The following is a 21,039-nucleotide window of genomic DNA, read 5'->3' as shown; positions in this document are numbered from 1 at the left end:
CTATCAATTTTCTCATTTGGTTCAGGAATTGCACACAATGCAAGGATCTTGGAGAACAGAAGAATGGTACCAACTGTAGGTTCCTTTGCCCAATTTCCATGCATAAGTCTGTCATCTTCAAAACTAAAACCTTTAATCATAAGTTTTCTTGTATTATCACTTTTGAAATTTATTAGGTCCACGTTGGACCTCATATGGAATCATATCTGTAGTGTCTGAAACCACTTAATTAATTAATGGGATTTATTGGGTCAAATTATAATTTAATTAGAATTTGAATTTAACTAATTAAGGAGATTTATTGGATTAATTGTAATTTAATTTGATTTTGAAATTATTTAATTAATGATATTTATTTGAGTAATTAGAATTTAATTAGGATTCATATTTTATTAAGAATTATAAATAGATGAGTTAGTTAGGATTAATCAAGTTAACTTTTAATTATGAAATTTGGATTAATCAAATTAAGAAAATAATAGGATATATTAAATATAATATAGAATATATAATTAAACAAGAATAAAAAAAAGGAATACAAGACTAAAATGTTATGTAGTGTGTATTGTATATAGAATATATATAATATAAACCCTATAATTTAAATAAGAATAAATATATATATAGATATAAGATTAATATATTATGTAGGTAACGTGTAACAAATATAGTGTAAATAATGATTAAGAAATTTTAATCATATAATATATGAATTGTATATCTATATTATATATATGGATATCTATATAAATTATATTAAATTGACGACTTATTTTTATATGAAAATCTATATAACCATGGATATATATAGGAAATATAAAGTATATAGTATAAATAATGGAAATAGGAAAATTATAAGATACATATAGGAGATTTTAATTGAAGATATGAATATGTATAGGAGATTTGATTCAATATCAAATTAATGACTAATATAAATAATAATATTATATATATATATATTAAATAAATTTAATGAAACATGTATATTTAGAAAACTATAATATTTAATTATTATGTATACGTTTATATATATATATATATATATATGGAAATATATAATTTTATTCAATATCAAATTAAAGATTATTAAGAAACTATATATAAATTAAATATATTACCATGTATATGTGATATATACATGGATATTTATATATATGAAATTAGTATATTGAAATATATAATTTGATTCAAAAATCAAATTAATGACTTAGTATTAAGAAACTATAATATGAATTAAATATATTATCATATATATATAAATATGAAATTAGTATATGGATATAAATATGTATAAAATTAATGTAATTAATGACTTAGCTTATAAGAAGGAAGATAAGGTCCTAAGCTCTCACTTCTATTTAAACCTTACCCTCAAAAGCCTCACCTGGGATGTTGCCACCGGCCCTAAGAAGGTTTCCTACCCCTTTTTGTTTCTCCACCGGTGTTAGAGCTTCAACGGAAGACAAGGATTTAAGAGCTAAATACTTGAAGGCATATTCCCTAACTTGTAATGCTTTAGTTAGTTTCTATGGTTGGTGAACTTCGGGTACCATAGGTTGAGGTATGTTTAAGTACTCTTCTTAAGTTTTAAAGGTTTGCGTAGATGGAGTATTACAGATCTCTTGAGGAGGGTAGTTCCTTCACTAAATTGTAACGGTTGCCTATCATGTTCTCACTTTAGGAAGGTTGTGCATGTTCTTCTCATCTTATGAATTCATTGGTTCCTATAAACTATGGATGTAAGATTCCTTAGTAGACTTGTTAAACTTGGATTTGGCTAGATACAGTTTTATTTCTCCTTCTTTCTTATCCTAATAATATTAGATGCCACATACGGATTCGATTTTTAGGCTTAAGATGCTATTATTATAAACATTCTTAGGATTACTTTATAGTATATGCTAGATTCGGTTCTTGGTTCATTACGCATAAAATAAAATAACTTCATGAATAATATGGGTTTCTGATTATAAGTTTCAATATGTTGTGAAATCAATTATGTTTGACGACCTTAGATATTATATGATAAATCGGATGGTGTCTAAGAAGTTATGAAGTTAAGCACGTTCTAAACCTTGCAATAGGCATCAATTGATTACGGGAATAATATGTTATGTGCAAAAGTGTGTTCCACGTATCAACCTTTTATTACATCATTTATTTATTTTTTTTATTCTGGAGTTTGCTTGCTCGATTTCCCTTTGATTACTTTTGTGCATGACTAACAGTGAAATTAATTTGGGTCTCTTTTACTTGATTTCCCCTGTTGGTTTGGATTCCACCCGTAGCCAGAAATTTCTTAGCCTCCACGAATGTCATTTCATTCATGATATAAAATTTAGATCAATTATATTAGCATATATAGTAAAGCTGCGGATTACATTTGGACTCCAACACTAGAGAGGCAACACCCGTTTATTCTTGTTCATGGATTTAGACTTTTATTCCATATGTCAATTACCCTTATAAGTCCCCTTAGTACATATGATAATAAGGAAATAATTATTCCATTATATCAATTAGGAAATATATAATGAGCGACAAAATTTAATGGTAGATAATTTATTACATGCATGCAAGTATGAGGCTTAGGGAATATTTCATGCAATGCATGCAAGTATGAGCCATAGGAATAATCAATAGGAAACACAACTTAACGCTGGATAATTTATGCTCATGTGTGGGTTAAGTTCAGCCTTATTTTATTAGGTTCGCATGCTAGGGATTTTGTGGTACAATAACACCACACATACCTATCTGTCCGAGTGTAGGTAATCAATTTTTCATGTAAAGGAATACTGAATATGGATAACCATGTTTTAGGTTCATGACCACGTTTATGCTCAGGATCATATTTAAGATTATGTTCATGTCTATGCTCATGATGATGTTTAAGTGTATGTTCTTTTTTTGGAATTTGCTCTAGTAGGTTTGTGGTTAGGCTTATGTTTTCTTCCCATCATGATAATTAAGTGCTCATGAAATGAACTTGTTTATGTTTATGTACAAAAATATATTTATGTTTCATGCTTGAGTAGTAAACATGGCTACGCTTATGCATGTTCAAGTGTATTAAGTTATGATCCGGGGACCTAAGCCCGGGGAACTTATCATGTTATGATCCGGGGACCTAAGCCCGGGGAGCTTATCAAGTTATGATCCGGGGACCTAAGCCCGAGGAACTTACCAAGTTATGATCCGGGGACCTAAGCCTGGGGAGCTTATCAAATCTTATTATGGGTTAAGCTATGAACTGGGGACCTAAGCCTGGGGAGCTCACCAAATCTATGTGGGCGAGTGTGACCGGTGTCCTTAGCCCGGGAGCTCGCCAATCTTATGTGGTAGAGTGTGACCGGTGTCCATAGCCCGGGAGCTCACCAAAATTTATGTGGTCGAGTGTGACCGGTGTTCATAGCCCGGGAGCTCACCAAAATTTATGTGGTCGAGTGTGACCGGTGTCCTTAGCCCGGGAGCTCGCCAATCTTATGTGGTAGAGTGTGACCGGTGTCATTAGCCCGGGAGCTCACTAACTCTATGTGATTATGATCTTTTCCATGTTTAGCTTATTTACATGCTAATGCTTCTGTTCATCCATAGTATGTACGTTTATGCCAGCTAGTATGCTTATGCCTATGTTTATATACATGCTCATGATTATATCTATTTCATGCTTAGTTTAATTACATGTTTATGCTTATGTTCACCCATAGTATGTACGTTTATGCTAGCTAGTATGCTTATGCCTATGCTTATATACATGCTCATGATTATATCTATTTCATGCTTAGTTTAATTACATGTTTATGCTTATATTCACCCATAGTATGTACGTTTATGCTAGCTAGTATGCTTATGCCTATGTTTATATACATGCTCATGATTATATCTATTTCATGCTTAGTTTAATTATATATTTATGCTTATGTTCACCCATAGTATGTACGTTTATGCCAGCTAATATACTTATGCCTATGTTTATATACATGCTCATGATTATATCTATTTCATGCTTAGTTTAATTACATGTTTATGCTTATGTTTCTGTTCATCCTTAGTATGTACGTTTATGCTAGCTAGTATGCTTATGTCTATGTTTATATACATGCTCCCGGTTGTGTCTATTTTATACTTAGCTTACGCACATGCTTATGCTTATGTTTATGCTTGTATGCCTAAGTAGACGTCTATGCTCATGTCCATGATGTGCCAGTAAGTAAGACCTAAGTTACCGTTGATGTGGTTTCCCTTGGTACGCTAGATTATAGATGTTAACTAATGCATAACATTGTTTTGAACATGCTGAGTCTCTCGACTCACAGTTTATATCTTTTTTTTTCAGACAATGAGATGAATAGGATAGGAGGCATTGACTAGTGAGCCAGCTCAGAACAAGGGCAGTACAATCCGAAGGCCTTCTAGATTAATTTCGCATGTAGTTATGTTTTCTTTTGAATCGTCTATGTAATTCTATTTGAAGTAAGGAACCATTATGGAAGTATGAGAAGTGAGGCCGCAGGTTATGCATTATACATATGTTTAAAAAAAAAACTTGGGTCGTTACAATATCAGTCCCATGTTGGACTTGATGTGATTCATATCAGATCCAACATATGGCGATTTTCACCTTTAATCGTAGGTTTTCTGAAGTTGCAAGGAGTTTAAATATGATATCCATTATTTATTTTGGCTTCTAGAAAATGTTAAAATATAATAAGAAATATTTGACAAAAAAAACCCTCCACATTATACCTAATATGAATGAGTCTTATATGATTTCATATTAGGTCCAACATGGGCTTGATATGATTTATATCAGGCCCACCCATGAGGATTTTTGCCACTTAATCCTTATTATATTTTTATACCTCCGTAGAAGTCAAAATAAATAATGGATCAGTTTCTGTCGATTTTTAAAATTGCAAAAAGTTCAAATATGTTATCTATTAATTATGTCGACTTCTCCAAATGTATTAAAATATTATCAAAAAATCAACTAAACTCTAAACATCATAGGTCTAATATGATTTGCATATTAGGCCTATGTTATGTATGTATACATGCAAAAAAAGAGAGGAAAGAGAAGAGAGGAGAGGAAAAATAAGATTGGCTGCATTCATAGGACAGAGAAATAAAAAAGAGTGTGAGAAATATCAAAGAAAAGAAAAAAAAATAGATTTGTTAGAAGGATAAAATTGGGCATGCACTTAAAAAGGAGGATGGATCCTCTGGTCCGCAAATTGCGGATCAAAGGATGGTCCACTTTTTTAGACCCTTGATTTGGATGGACCCCACATATTTAAAGGTGGAGTCTATCCAAATCAAGGGTCCTTATGTAATGGACCATCCCCTAGTCCATAATTTGTGAACCAGAGAATCCCTACTATTTAAAAAGATACTTCCTTTGATAAATATCAAAATAGTATGTACCTTTTAGTAAATTTAGAAATCTACATACACTCTTTGATAAATTGTCGTATTAAGTATTTTGGATTATTATAATTTGATGGCTTTATTCAGTAAATATTTTTGATTTTAGTATCAATTTTTTTCTTCTAAAATTTATTATTATATTATTTATTCAAGTAAAAACTGTACTCATTCTGTTACTGATAATTTTTTATTTATTTTCAAATATATTTGGGAAAAAAAAAATCAAATGGGCATTCATCATTCACTACAAAAATATTTTGGTTTACCGACAGAATTTTCCCGCAGAATTTCGTCAGTATATTAAGTCATCGATAGAGTTTTGACGGAAAATCATTTATCGGGAGATGATTTGTCAGAAATGGCTTTTCCGGCGAAATTTAAACTATCGTTAATAAAATTTCCGATATTCCGTCAGTAAATTCTAAAAATATTTGTCGACGAAAATAGTGTCTCCATCGTATACACTGCCGAAAATACTATTCTCGGCGTTTGAACAACCAACATTTACTGACGGAAACAATGCATTCCCTTGATAAATTCTAAAAATATTTGCTGACGAAAACAGTGTCTCTATCGGTATACACTGCCGAAAATATTATTCCCAGCGTTTGAACAACCAACATTTACCGATGGAAACAATGCATGTTGTTGGTAATTATCGATGGAAACAGAGCATTCCATTGATAATTATTTATGGAAATAGTATTTTCTTCGGTACTCAATAAACGGATATACTGATGGAAACTTCTATTTTTATCGGCAATTACTGACGAAAATCACTATAATATCAGTAATTACCAACAACAATCACTATTCCATCATTAATTATCGATTGAAATAGTAGTTTTCGTCTGAAAATATCAACAAATAATAACAATACAGAACACAGAATACTGACCGAAACACTCATTGGTAAAAAAAATTTAAAATGACTATTTTGTATTCAGGATCTACCCTATTTATAATTTACATATTTATATAAAATCATCACAAGTGATGACATTTCATACATACAAACATCATATTTTATAATTTATACATGCAATTACATTTTACACATTCTAACAATCCATACATACAAACAAACGCAATTCTAACAATTCCTACATCATAACAATTCATATATCACAAACACAAATAAACTTATACAAATAAATAGTTTTGTGGATAGAAAAGCAAACACAATCTAGATAATACATGATCCTGTCTGAAATCTGTGAAGTGGTGCGCTGGCTCTGGTGAACAACGATCCTTGATGAAGATAGCCTCTTGGGGACCTACAAGAACCTCTCCATGATCCGGCGCACAGCGACACAAACCAACAAAGCGTTAATGACCTAATATCGGGTTGGGGATCTGTGGCTAGGCCCTCTGACGCTCAAGTTAGTTTCTCTCTCAAGGGTGGAAGAAGAAGAAGAAAAAGAAGAACAACAACTGAAGTACTTTGAAATAGAGTTTAGATGCTAGAACTTGCGTACCTTGCCAACGGAGAGGATTCCCCTTTTTATATTACCTCATGTGACCTCCGTAGTCATGAAATAGTCCCCTGTTCGTTAAGGTTTGTTAAGAGATGAAGTCATCTCTCGAGCTTCGTGCAGTAATATTTTTTTACCCCAGATGTACCTCTTTTGTCGTTTGTGACTCATATTTATGATGAGATATACATATGAACACGTCATTATAACTGAAGAAACTTTTAGAAGATATTTCCAGCCAAGTTTGTTGGGTTGTCATACTCATATACTTCTGTTAAAGAGATTTCGATCGATCATTCAAGTCGGTCGTATATATATTGAGAATACCTTCTGCTAAGTATGTTTCGACCGAGAATGTTTATGAACTTTAGGAGGCTGAGTGCCCCTATACTCGGTCAGACTTTATCCAGCCGAACGCATACTTACCATAAGTTGTCAACCGGTAATATACCATAAGCTGCTATAAAGTTAAGTACTTTTACGCTCGGTCGGGATTTGCCTGAGCGCGTGCAGGCACACATTGGTGCCTGCTCAACCTTCCCTCGGCCGATAATATACTAAGAGTTTCCATAAGGCTAATGCCTTTACGCTCGGTTAGACTTTGTCTGACCGAGCGTGTGAAGACACATCGATGCTCACTCGGCCTTCACTCGGACGGTAATATACTAAGAGTTTCTATACGGCTAAATGTCTTTATGCTCGATCAGACTTTGCCTGACCAAGCGTGTGCAGACACTCATTGGTGTTCAGTCGACTTTTACTCGATCGGTAATATACTAAGAGTTTTCATAAGGCTAAATGTCTTTACGCTTGATCGGGTTTTGCCTGACCAAACGCGTGCAGACACTCATTGGTACTCACTCGGTCTTCATTCGGCTGGTAATATACTAAAAGCTTCTATAAGACTAAATGTTTCTACGCTCGGTCGGGCTTTGCCTGACCGAGCGCGTGCAGGCACTCATTGGTGCCCACTCAACCGGTAATATACTAAGAGTTTTCATAAGGCTAAATGTCTTTACGTTCGGTCGGCCTTTGCTTGACCAAGCGGGTACAGGTATCCATTGGTGCTCATTCGTCCTTCACTCAGCCGGTAATATACTAAGAGCTTCTATAAGCTAAATGTCCTAAATATGTTAGTTGTTGTAGCTGTGATCCATCCGTTTGCTAAAATGCTAGTTTACTTCCTGCTCTTCACCCCTTTAGTAGCCCTGGTTTCAACTGGAACAGCTTCCTTGGCAGCAGGATTTGGGTATTTCATTTATATCGATTTCATGAACTACATAGGGCACTGCAACTTTGAGATGGTGCCGAAGTGGTTGTTCAATGCCTTTCCCCCTCTGAAGTACTTCATGTACACTCCCTCGTAAGTATATAGTAGTATATATATACTAATGCTAGCTCAGTGGGGTTTAAGTGAATTATTGGCTTCTGCAGGTTTCACTCCCTTCATCACACCAAATTTCGAACTAACTACTCTTTGTTCATGCCCACAGCCCATATATGACTACATATATGGGACAATGGAGGAGTCTTCGGAAGAGTTACATGAAAAGTCCATGATAAAAAAGGACGAAATTGTCGATGCTGTTCATCTGACCCATTTGACCACTCTGCAATCCGTGTACCATTCACGAACTGGCTTTGCCTCAGTAGCTTCTAAGCCATACAGCAACCAGTTCTACTTGTGTATTCTGTTCCCCTTCTCATACGCATTGGTGCTTGTAGCTTCGATATTTGGGACTACCCTCACCGTAGGGAGGAATAACTTAAAGAAACTGCATATATAACGATCCGACTCTTCGACCCCTTGGGCGGTTCAACTGACGGTCATCTGACGACTCCTTATGTCGTCAACCGTTCACTTGGTTATCATTATTCATAAACTCTAATACTTATTCTGGAGGTCTAGAGTTCGAATTCTGGGGAAGGCAAAAATCCACTGACCATGGGGTGGGAAGACCTAGTGAGTAACGACACGACCGAAAGTCGTCGGTCGATGACATAAGGGGTCGTCGATTTGAGCCGTCAGTTGGACCGCCCAAGAGACCATCAAGAGACCGCCAAATGAATCACCAATTGAGCTGTCCAAGGAGCCAAGGGACCGGATCGTTACAGCATACGGAGACATGGCTAGTGCCGAGATTCACCTTCCAAATAAGAATTCCCAATTGCATCTCATTTTGTATGTCGATTCTATTTCTGACACAAGTCATTTGTTTGCTTCCCGTATTTATCAGCCATTGGAAAAGAGAAAATAAATGACATGATTGAAAATTCTATATTGGAAGCAGATAAGATGGGCGCCAGAGTTATAAGTTTAGGTCTGCTAAACCAAGTAATTATGTCTAAATCCTCTCTTAGCAAATCACATTTGTTTAGTTTAATTCAACTTGCAATGTAGCGAATTAAAGCTGTACTGCAAATTAAATCATGATTCCAGGATGATGAACTGAATGGATATGGTAGGCTTTATGTTAAAAGGAATCCCATGCTGAAGGTAAAAATAGTTGACGTAATTAGCTTAGCAACGGCAGTGCTTCTGAACCAGATCCCGGAAGAAACAGAGAGTGTTCTTCTTGTAGGAAGAGTTTCTAAGTTGACTCTTGCTTTGGGCTTGACTTTGGGCGTCCGGAGTTCTCCCAGGTGTCCGGACCACTATTTTTTCCAACCTTATTTCCCTATAAGAAAAAAAAAGTTAGCCCAAATATGTTTTCCTTTAAAAAAGATTTGGTACAAGTAATAAATAATATATAAAATATGAATTGGACAACCTCTAGATTGTTTGGTGCTAACTTTGAGTTTCGTTAAAATTCTAAGTTTGACAAACGTCTACTGTTCCTTCTTCGGGGAATGTATCATCACCTACTTCTCTCATGAGAAATTACCTTTTGTCAGATCGGTCCTCTAGACCGTCTGGATTTTTGCTCAGAGTCTGAGACGTTAGGACTTCATGCTAGACATCCGATCCCCGACCCATCTACTCTTCCACCTTGTGTCCATAACCTCCAGGATTTTTACTTAGCGTCCTCGACTCTAGGATTTCGCCCAACGTTCTCAATCTACCAAGACTTTATTAGTCCCCCGAATCAGGACTTCATTGTCTAACCATAGTTAAGATTTTCCACCTGCCTACCGTCAACTAGGATTTTTCTTTTGCCTAATATCATTTAGGATTTTCCTACAAAGTCAGTTATACTTGTTAGATCACAAGGCAACTTAACTTTTAACTCTTTTGTCTTTATTAAAGCACAGATTCGATCGTCTGGTGCTCCCTATACCAACAAATATAACTTTTCGTCGACTGAAAATCCTATTTCTTCGAAATGTGAAAAAAAACACCTGCATAAATTTAGGACCATTAAAATTTTAGAGTTTGTATTTAAATAGATGTTTTTCCTGTAGTCGTGTTTGCCTATCAAATGTTAATGACTATTCTTATGACTATAGTATTAGCTAAAAGGAACTTTTTAAAATTAAAATTATTAAAATCTTATTTGAAAACTACACTGAATTAAGAGAGATTGAATAACTTAATGATCTTTTACGTAGAAAAAGAAAAGACATATAGGAGAGTATCTCACAATGATATAATTGATGACTTTCTAAAAGAAGAATGCATTGTTGAATAAATTATTTTGAGAAATTATTTAAAATGTTCTTTAGTGTGGTTTCTTAGTATACATATTTTGATTTACTTTGATTAGGATATGTAATTAGTTTTTTAATATATATTTGACTTTTCAAATTCATACAAGAGGGAGGGTTTAAATGGTCAAATCTATAATTTTGCTCAGAGTCTAATTTTTCTTAGGATTGGTGTGCCACATACCTAGGGTTGTGCTTATATCGACCAATATGACAATATCGTGTCGACAAAATCGTCATGAGTTATTTCTATTTATGTAGCTGGATGAGGGGGGAGGGGTGTTTTTAGCATCACTTCAAATTTCCTCTCCCCCATCTAATCAACGAGTGCATGGTTTATTGGAACGGTCTTGACCAGTCCCCAGGGCGTAGCACAGATGGGGAGTGCATGGTTCTGTGGCTGAAAGGTCCAGGGGTCGATCCCCGGGGTGTCACTGCTTGGGGTTAACGTCTCCGCCATGCACTTTCCACCTGTGTACCTGCATTTACCTCCCTCCATATCCGTGGGACCGGCTCTAGGGGGGCCGCTGATGTGGCGGTTCCACATTGGAACGGTCTTGACCATTATTGCATGCTCTACCATTCCAGTTCTGATATTATTCACAAAACGATCACGATGCAATAGGTATATATATATATATATAATTTTTCATTTAAAATTCTATTTAAATAAGTTTAATAATCAAATTATTTTTAATAATAATAATTTGATTAATAATCATAAGTTAATTAAAATAAATAAATATGAATATATAGAATTTATTTAGAAATTTTCAAATTTTAAACAGATTTTATAGAATATTCCTAAGTTGATTAGATTTTATTAAATTATTGATGGGAATTAATTTGATTTATTAATATCTAATTTATATTAAAAACTAGGTTTCAACTGCGCCCAGCGCCGCCGCGTCCAAGTCGAGTCGCTCGCTAGTAGCGGACGGGAATCATTACCGGCCGCCGCAAACAATTTCCCAGTTTGTTTTCCTCCTTCCTGGCGCACCGCAGGTTTCACCGTCGGCTGGCACTTCTCGTTCTTTCCCATCGCGGCAGCCTACCGCCGTGAGCCGCCGCTGGAGAAAAGGGCTGCCGTTCTGTTCTGGCCGTTTCCGAGCCGTTCTTTTGCCGTTAAAACGTCCGAGAACAGAGCCAAGTCATTTTCCGGAATTTTGGAACGGCGTGAGGGTCGAGGTCAGACGGCGATATGGAGGACGACTATGCAATGATGGACAACGACGATGACGACGACATCACCCAGGAGGACGCCTGGGCGGTGATCAGCGCCTACTTCGAGGAGAAGGGTCTTGTGCGGCAGCAGCTGGACTCCTTCGACGAGTTCATCCAGAACACTATGCAGGAGATCGTGGATGAGTCCTCGGACATTGAGATCCGCCCCGAGTCCCAGCATAACCCGGGCCGCCAGTCTGACTTCATCGAGGTCTACCCTTGTTTGGCCGTTCGATTGCTTCTTGGTGGCTCCTCTAAGTAGCTCAATTAACAGGATAAGTGGGTGTAGTGGCTGATCGATATCAGGGTTCAAGAAGTAAACATGTGGTTGGATTAAAGATCTGGTGTTCTTAGAGGCCTTCAGAATTGGATTGAATATTAGCTGAGGGAGTTGAGTAGAAGATCTGGTTGGATTAAAGATCTGGTGTTCTTATTTAACCACACATTGGAGCTAAATCTAATTTCTCTTGGACATCAATATTTTTTGTTTCATGTGCACGCCCATCTTGAAATTCTCATCATTATTTGTTTTAAAAATTATTTTATTTATATATGTGTGTATATGTTTCTTCCTTGGACAACATCCATTCTATAAAGTATGACATGCCATTTCACAATCGCTTAAAATTTCCTTTTAAGCACAAAACTCAACAAGCTCCTTCCATTTCAACCACCTACCTTAATTTTCCTAATGACTGTGTCATCAATATCTTCTTATCAAATAATATTTTCTAGGATATCTTGAACTCTTACTGAGAAGAATTTCATGTTCATTCATCATAAGTATTCTCAGAATTATTTTTGTATGATTGGAAATACATTTCTGATATATTCAGTTTTAGTTCTGCTAAATTGAAATCTTTACTTTTTGAAAGCTTCTCTACAATTCAAGCATTGAATTTGATCTATTTATTCTCATAAAATTATACAATATCATGAGCAGATAACATGCACTAATGAGATTTATCTTGAATATGATTTAGATAGCATCTCGGTTCAAAATCATACATGACTAAGTTGCTTTAAGCAAACTGCAATTGGATATATCTCTTCTGGTTGTTATCTTCTGGATTATTAGTCTATCTCTGGAAATTAGTGAGTTCTTAGGCCTTTTTCAATTTGCTGAGCTATGTTATGTTTTTTTTTGCAGACTATTTATAAGATAAGCTTTGGGCAGATATATTTGAGCAGGCCTATGATGACAGAGTCTGATGGTGAAACTGCTACATTATTCCCAAAAGCAGCAAGATTGAGGAACTTGACTTATTCTGCTCCATTGTATGTTGACGTCACTAAAAGAATTATAAAGAAGGGTCATGATTGTGAAGAAGTGACAGAGACTCAAGATTTTGCAAAAGTGTTTATCGGAAAGGTAAAATATATTCATTGATCAAAACATTTTGTTTCATATTTTTTTCCATGGGCGTTGATTATTTTATTCATCTTGTCTATTATTTTTCTTGCAGGTGCCTATAATGCTCCGGTCCAGTTATTGCACTTTGTATCAGAACTCTGAGAAGGATCTCACTGAACTTGGGGAGTGTCCTTATGATCAAGGAGGATATTTCATCATCAATGGAAGTGAAAAGGTGCTTATTGCACAGGAAAAGATGAGCACCAATCATGTATATGTATTTAAGAAAAGGCAGCCAAACAAGTTTGCTTATGTAGCTGAAGTTAGGTCTATGGCTGAGAACCAAAACAGGCCAGCAAGCAGCATGTTTGTCCGCATGCTTTCTCGTGCAAGTGCAAAAGGGGTAACTCTTTTACATGTATTTCCTTTTTTTTTCTTCCTGCATTTGTATTTTTTTTTCATTTTACTTAAAACTGCATGTTGATTCTTATGTTTTGTCCAACAGGGTTCATCTGGACAATACATTCGAGCGACTCTCCCCTATATCCGAGCTGATATCCCTATAATAATTATCTTCCGGGCATTAGGTTTTGTTGCTGATAAGGATATACTCGAACACATATGCTATGAATTTTCTGATTCTCAAATGATGGAATTGCTGAGACCCTCCCTCGAGGAAGCATTTGTTATTCAGAACCAACAGGTAATTTGTCAAGTTCCAATCTCTTTTTGTTTGTTTTGGTAATTGATTTTGTGTCCCTGCTTTATTAGATTAATGCTAGTTTCTTTTTATCCATGTATATGCTAACGTCTGGTATTTGGTTACAAATGAAGGGCTTAGCTAATCCTGAAGGATATATTTATTTCTTTTGCTGACATCATACTCTTGTGTAGTAGATGCAATTATACTTTTACAGTGGAAAGAAAGTTCTTTCACCAACAAAAATTTTCTGGAGTTTCTTGGCACATCATGCTTTGAATTGTTTATTATTATCTCCAAGAAATGAGGGGCTGATGTGAAAGTTGGTACTTTCGTAGCTGAACTAAACAGTTTCACATGTATGTAACATTATGGCAACAAACCAGCAGTCACCTTGTATTTTGCGAGTTTAGGATCAATCTTACAGTATTTGTTTGTTTGTTTGCTTGTGTAATGTAATTCTGTAGGGTGCAATTTAAGAGTTTTACTTCCTTTGTGTAGGTGGCACTGGACTATATTGGTAAAAGAGGAGCAACAGTTGGTGTCACAAGGGACAAGCGGATCAAGTAATATATGTTAGTTTCTTGGTTCTTTTTTGTTGTGCTTCTCTAAATATGTGATTCACATGTTGTAGGTATGCCAAAGAAATTCTTCAAAAAGAAATGTTGCCTCATGTTGGTGTTGGTGAATACTGTGAAACAAAAAAAGCCTATTACTTTGGGTGGGGTTTCTTACCTTTGTTCTTCTTAGCAATTGTGATAAAATAGGGATATTGATACTTTCTCTTTCTTATAGATATATCATTCATCGTCTATTGTTGTGCGCCCTTGGACGAAGACCAGAAGATGATAGGGATCACTATGGCAACAAAAGGCTGGATCTTGCTGGTCCTCTGCTTGGTGGCTTGTTCCGAATGGTTTGTCTCAGTATCTTCTACATCAGTTGATTTTTTATTGACTTGAGAGGTTGAATTGTTTCTTTTGTTTCCATGTGTAGCTCTTTAGAAAATTGACAAGGGATGTGAGATCCTATGTTCAAAAGGTTATAATCCTCCATATCTCGTCCTTGATCCTTCTATAATTATCTGATTTCTGACTTGGTTGTGTTTTTGATGTGTTAGTGTGTTGACAATGGAAAGGATGTGAACTTGCAATTTGCAATCAAAGCTAAGACTATTACTAGTGGTCTAAAGTACTCCCTTGCAACTGGAAATTGGGGACAGGCTAATCAAGCTGGTACTAGGGCAGGCGTTTCACAGGTCCCATCTCTTCATTCTTTCCTATATAAATTCGCTGCCTTTAGGTATTAGCTTTGCTCTATTTGTTGGTGTAACAGTATTGTATCAATGTTTCAACTATCAGGTGTTGAATCGATTGACATATGCATCCACACTATCTCACCTACGGAGGTTAAATTCTCCCATAGGACGTGAAGGTGATTCCTATTACCATATTATAACTTTAGCATCCTTCAAAGTTATTTTACTTGCCTATTCTTTTTGCTATATTAATACTGATATTTTTTTGTTATCAGGGAAACTAGCAAAGCCTCGTCAGTTGCATAATTCTCACTGGGGCATGATGTGTCCTGCTGAAACACCTGAAGGACAGGTTGTTTCTTTAAATGTGCAAACAGCTAATCAAGAGTTGCCTTATAATTTATTATATGACATGCTATATTGTCTTGTGATTGATTATCCATGTTCCGTTTTTGACACTTGTTTTCACCGTTAACTTATTTATTCTGGTCATTCTGGTCATCACAGGCTTGTGGCCTTGTCAAGAATCTAGCATTAATGGTGTACATAACAGTAGGATCTGCTGCAAATCCAATATTGGAGTTTTTAGACGAGTGGAGTACTGAGAACTTTGAGGTAAGTTCTACTTGTTACAGAAAATATGCAGATATTGTCAATTTCAGGTCTAACATTCTAGGGGCTGCTATAATACACTAATTCACTTTAACTTTTTTTATTTGACTTCCTGCAGGAAATCTCTCCGGCTGTTATTCCACAGTCAACAAAAATTTTTGTCAATGGCTGTTGGGTTGGGATTCACAGAAACCCAGAGATGTTGGTTAAAACCTTAAGACAATTGAGGAGACAGGTATTATAGCTTTTTTGTCCTTTCCCAACAATGTCATATATCATTTGGCCATGCGTATAAAATTTCATCTGTAGCTGTTGGTGTTTTCAACTATGGTTCTTTTAACATATATCATGGTTTTGAAATTTTTTTACTTTGAGGTAGAAAATAATTCTTTTTCACTTGTCTTTTTTTTTTTTTTTTGAGAGGTCTTTATATGGGGGTTTAAACAAAGAAGGTAGGACCATAAGTAAGTTCTGTTTGTGCTCCCCAAGGTGTTAAAAACACTAAAATTTTCTAAATATATAATTAGGTCTAAGAGTATCTACATGAGTGTAAGAGTAAAAGGAAAGGGTGGAGGGGTAAGGAAGGAGAGGGATTTTCTTTGTTATGTCTACCTTTAGAAAAGAATACTAAATGAGAAAAAACTGCCAAACTACCTTTTTGATTTTTCCATTCCCAAGATATGCATAGTTACATCAGTATGTTTGCCATTTTTGAGCGGAAGAAAATAGGAGCTCCAAATTGCTCCCTTTCTCCCCTTTGACTTTTCTTCTTGGTTTCTTCTGAGTATTTTATAATGATCACATGCAATTTTTTCTTTCAACATTATGTTTTACTCGATGCTATTGATGCTTTCTCTTATGAAGCTTGATGCCTTTAATATATGCATTCTCACAGATTGATGTCAACACTGAGGTGGGAGTCATACGGGACATTCCGCTGAAAGAATTGCGCCTTTATACTGACTATGGTCGCTGCAGTCGTCCACTTTTTATTGTTGAAAAGCAAAGGCTTTTGATCAAGAAAAAGGACATTCGAGCACTGCAACAGAGGGTAATATTATTCCGATGAAAAATGTCAAACATTTTTGGTTTCTATTCATTTTGTTAACTATTATATGCATCTCACTTTACAGGAAACTCCTGAGGAAGGTTGGCATGACCTTGTTGCTAAAGGATTCATTGAATACATAGACACTGAGGAAGAAGAAACTACCATGATTTCAATGACAATCAATGTAAGTACCCAGATAGTTTGTAAAGTGTCTTTCTATGACACAAGTTCATTTTTTTTGTCGAAGAGCTAAGACATTAAGCCTATTGGCCCCAAGTATTGATTATATCATGTTAGCTAATGCTAATTGATAATAGTGCACGACCTTTTCTATGTGAGACAGTAATTTTTTTAAAAACTTGTTCGCCTTTTCATTCATTGGAGTGCTTAGAGGATTGCTAACTGTTCTGTTTAAACATACTCATGATGGTTATATAAATATCTCAACTAAAAGTTGGCATTTACTAGGGTTTCTTCTGGAGTTGTAAATGCTTGTGTGAAGTTTCTATTAACTGGTATTGCTGTTGCTTCAGGATCTTGTGAATGCAAGGCAGAATCCCGAGGAGGCTTATTGTGATACTTACACTCATTGTGAGATCCATCCTTCGTTGATATTGGGTGTTTGTGCATCTATCATTCCCTTTCCCGACCACAATCAAGTGAGTTGTCTGTATTGATTGATGTCGTGGTAATTTGATAACATATTTCTATTGGTCTGCCAATTGATGGGAACTAGCTCTCACTTCAATAGGAACATGACCAGAGGAGCTCAATTAAACATATTTTATTTTTAATTTTCTGGTAATTGTTTCAGTCTCCTCGTAATACATATCAATCAGCAATGGGTAAACAAGCCATGGGAATATACGTCACAAATTATCAATTAAGAATGGTTGGTATATTTCAAATATTATAGTTACCTCCAAATCACAGACTTGTGTGTAGGTGCATATGGTAATTTGTCGGGGTTTGTGTGTAGGACACACTAGCTTATGTTCTGTACTACCCTCAGAAGCCACTCGTTACAACTCGTGCTATGGAACATTTACACTTTAGGCAACTCCCAGCTGGCATTGTAAGAATTTTTCGTGTCATCTGAAAGAGGCATGCTCTTATCTTTGAGTATTGGTTTCATATTTGTCATCCTTGTTTAGAATGCTATTGTCGCCATTTCTTGTTATTCTGGGTATAACCAAGAAGATTCTGTCATCATGAACCAATCTTCGATAGATCGTGGGTTCTTCAGATCCTTATTCTTCCGTTCCTACAGGTTTGTTATAATTAAACTTGATGCATCAAACTTTTGAATGCTTATTACGTAGAACAGTATGTTGCTGACCTTTTTCCTGTCATAGAGATGAGGAAAAGAAAATGGGAACTCTTGTTAAGGAGGATTTTGGGCAACCAAATAGGGATAACACTATGGTTAGTAGTTCACATTTTCCTTGCCATGGTCAAGAATTTGCATCTGAGATGGTGTTGTTCTCTTAATTTCAGGGCATGCGTCATGGTTCCTATGAAAAATTGGATGATGATGGTCTTGCACCTCCTGTAAGTATGATATTCCAGTGCATCTGGAAGGGTGCCCATTTACAGTTTATAGTTTAAGTTTTACCCACTTCATTACCTCCGCCACCTTCAAATTTGTTTGTATGATTTTATGCCAGGGTACAAGGGTCTCAGGTGAAGATGTTATAATTGGGAAGACAAGCCCTATTGCTCAAGACGATTCACAAGGACAAGCTTCAAGATACACCCGACGAGACCATAGTACTAGTTTACGGCACAGTGAGAGTGGGATGGTGGATCAGGTAATTCGAAGACTTTTCTGCCAGCGATGGATTATGTCTTACAATTCACGAGCCTCCAGCGATGGATTATCTTTTACAATTCACGAGCCTCCAGCGATGGATTATCTTTTACAATTCACGAGCCTTTGTACTTCAAGCAGTCTAGTTGTGGTAATTTAAGCATGTCTCATCTTGCAGGTTTTGTTAACTACAAATGCGGATGGGTTGAGGTTTGTGAAAGTGAGGGTGCGATCTGTGCGGATACCACAAATCGGAGACAAATTTAGTAGCCGACATGGTCAGAAGGGAACTGTTGGTATGACATACACGCAGGAAGATATGCCATGGACAGTCGAAGGCATTACCCCTGACATTATTGTGAACCCGCATGCTATACCTTCTCGAATGACCATCGGTCAGCTGATTGAATGTATCATGGGTAAAGTTGCTGCTCATATGGGAAAGGAGGGTGATGCTACGCCATTCACTGATGTCACTGTAAGAGAAAATCTATTGACATGTTCCTATAAATAAGATTTGCCATCCCTTTTGATTAATACATCTTTTTTGTTTGTATGTTTGTTTTTAGGTTGACAATATCAGCAAGGCTCTTCACAAGTGTGGTTATCAAATGCGTGGTTTTGAAACCATGTATAATGGTCATACAGGACGAAGGCTGCCTGCCATGATATTCCTTGGTCCTACCTATTACCAGAGATTGAAACACATGGTCGATGACAAGATCCATTCTCGAGGGCGTGGACCTGTGCAAATTCTGACAAGGCAGCCTGCGGAAGGACGTTCTCGAGACGGTGGCCTCAGGTTCGGAGAGATGGAGCGAGACTGCATGATTGCCCATGGTGCTGCACACTTCCTCAAGGAACGACTATTTGACCAAAGTGATGCATACAGGGTGCATGTGTGTGAGAAATGTGGGCTCGTAGCCATTGCCAATCTCAAGAAGAGTTCCTTTGAATGCAGAGGGTGTAAGAACAAAACCGACATTGTTCAAGTAAGTTCCTCTGTTCCTGTCTTTTATTGTGTATCTGCAAGTGTTGGTTCATTTTCTTCCCGTCTTTCTTCTACCATTGGTGAGGTTTTCATTTTGCTCCCTGAGGTTTACATTTTTTTCAATATGCTTTCTGGAATTTTGAAGTCATCAAAACACCCTATGGAGTTTCCAAACTCTTTGTTTCACACTTTAATTATGATCTTCATTAGTTTTCCTAATGGAATAATGATGTAGTGGGTATGCTGGTATGTACCATGTGTAGGCCAGATCCCCTGGTCCAAAAAAAATGGACCAGGGGATGGATCGCCTGTAATTGCAGACGGATCGTGGCCGCAATTAGTTGCGATCCCTCCTTGGGTTCACCGCCCCCCAGGTTATAGTTTGGGTCGGGGCGGGTGGCCACCCAAAAGCCGCCCTTACCGCTCGGCGCCAGGCTGCTAAACCTAGGGGGACGGTGAACTCAGGAAAGGATCGCAATTAATTACGGCCAAGTCGCGGTCGCAATTGCAAGTGGTCCATTTCCTGAGCCACTGTTTTGTGGACTAGAGGGTCTGCCCTTGTACCATGTCACCTTAGAAAACACGGCAAGAGTAAGAATGTTGGCTGTTAGCGGGTGAAATGATGAGAGTTTGAGAACCTGGAGGGATTTAGAAAAAAGATGGTAAACTGTTCGATGTTGAAATGGAAAACTTTCCTTTTCGTTAACGTGGAAGATTAACATGCTATTTCTTCAAACAATATAGTCATATTTTTTTAAGTGATACATTTTGATCTACTCATACAGGTACACATACCATATGCGTGCAAGCTTCTATTCCAAGAACTGATGGCCATGGCTATCGCGCCAAGGATGCTCACCAAAGAACAGCAGCTAGCTAAAGATCAAAAGAAGAAATGAGAATCATCAGGTGCTCTGGATGATCGGTTAAAGAATCTCCATACTTGGATAATTCAAGCCGTTAGCATGTGATGCCAAGCTCAATGCGTCTCATTGTGTGGACGTTTAGTTACCGCAGAATAACAGGGACCCCTGTGACTTTAAGCTTCTGCTTATCTGCAACGAGAAAATAGTTTTCTCTGGAGTCAAGTTTGTGCACGTGCTTGGAGAAAGACGGTTTTCTACCATGGAACTGGTAGAGTTATGTTGTAAGTATACATATTATGATGTATCCAAGTTTAGATAATATTGAACCCGGATGGTTGATTGTACTCGTAAAATGTTAAGATGTAACAAACTTGTAGTCTATTTGGAAAATTTTAGCAAGTTTTTAACGTGATGGTTGTATTTTAATTACTATCAGAAAACATCTTATATCCTAATCAGAATATTTTATTTAAATTCATCCATTTCCATAAATAGAGTTTCATGTTTTAAATTAACAGAAGTTTAGTAGGGAGAAATATGTTGACTGAGTTTAGATCCAGATTGATTACGGTTCAATTTTAAAAAAAAGATTAATTAAGTTAGCAATTTATGCTTATAAA

The 21,039-nt window shown here is 36.4% G+C and overlaps 1 protein-coding gene and 1 pseudogene across 1 annotated transcript; both read left to right on the top strand.

Annotated features, from left to right (window-relative positions):
* The first annotated feature begins 8,077 nt into the window (after positions 1-8,077).
* LOC121990752 lies at positions 8,078-10,365 on the top strand (annotated as a pseudogene).
* Positions 10,366-11,431: 1,066 nt separating this feature from the next.
* LOC121991945 (DNA-directed RNA polymerase II subunit RPB2-like) lies at positions 11,432-20,826 on the top strand. Its single transcript, XM_042546031.1, has 25 exons — positions 11,432-11,988; positions 12,928-13,149; positions 13,244-13,534; positions 13,637-13,834; positions 14,333-14,397; positions 14,466-14,552; positions 14,627-14,747; positions 14,828-14,872; positions 14,952-15,089; positions 15,193-15,265; positions 15,365-15,441; positions 15,597-15,704; positions 15,820-15,936; positions 16,597-16,752; positions 16,835-16,936; positions 17,286-17,411; positions 17,567-17,644; positions 17,732-17,827; positions 17,907-18,022; positions 18,108-18,177; positions 18,250-18,303; positions 18,420-18,563; positions 18,741-19,040; positions 19,132-19,554; positions 20,339-20,826. The coding sequence occupies exons 1-25, from the start codon at positions 11,755-11,757 to the stop codon at positions 20,450-20,452; spliced, it is 3,555 nt and encodes a 1,184-aa protein (XP_042401965.1). The 5' UTR covers positions 11,432-11,754; the 3' UTR covers positions 20,453-20,826.
* Positions 20,827-21,039: the final 213 nt, after the last annotated feature.

This window comes from Zingiber officinale, chromosome 6B (assembly GCF_018446385.1).
Source record: "Zingiber officinale cultivar Zhangliang chromosome 6B, Zo_v1.1, whole genome shotgun sequence".
Taxonomy (NCBI): Eukaryota; Viridiplantae; Streptophyta; class Magnoliopsida; order Zingiberales; family Zingiberaceae; genus Zingiber; species Zingiber officinale.
The sequence above is the reverse complement of the archived record's forward strand: the minus strand, read 5'-3'. Positions and strand labels throughout refer to the sequence as shown.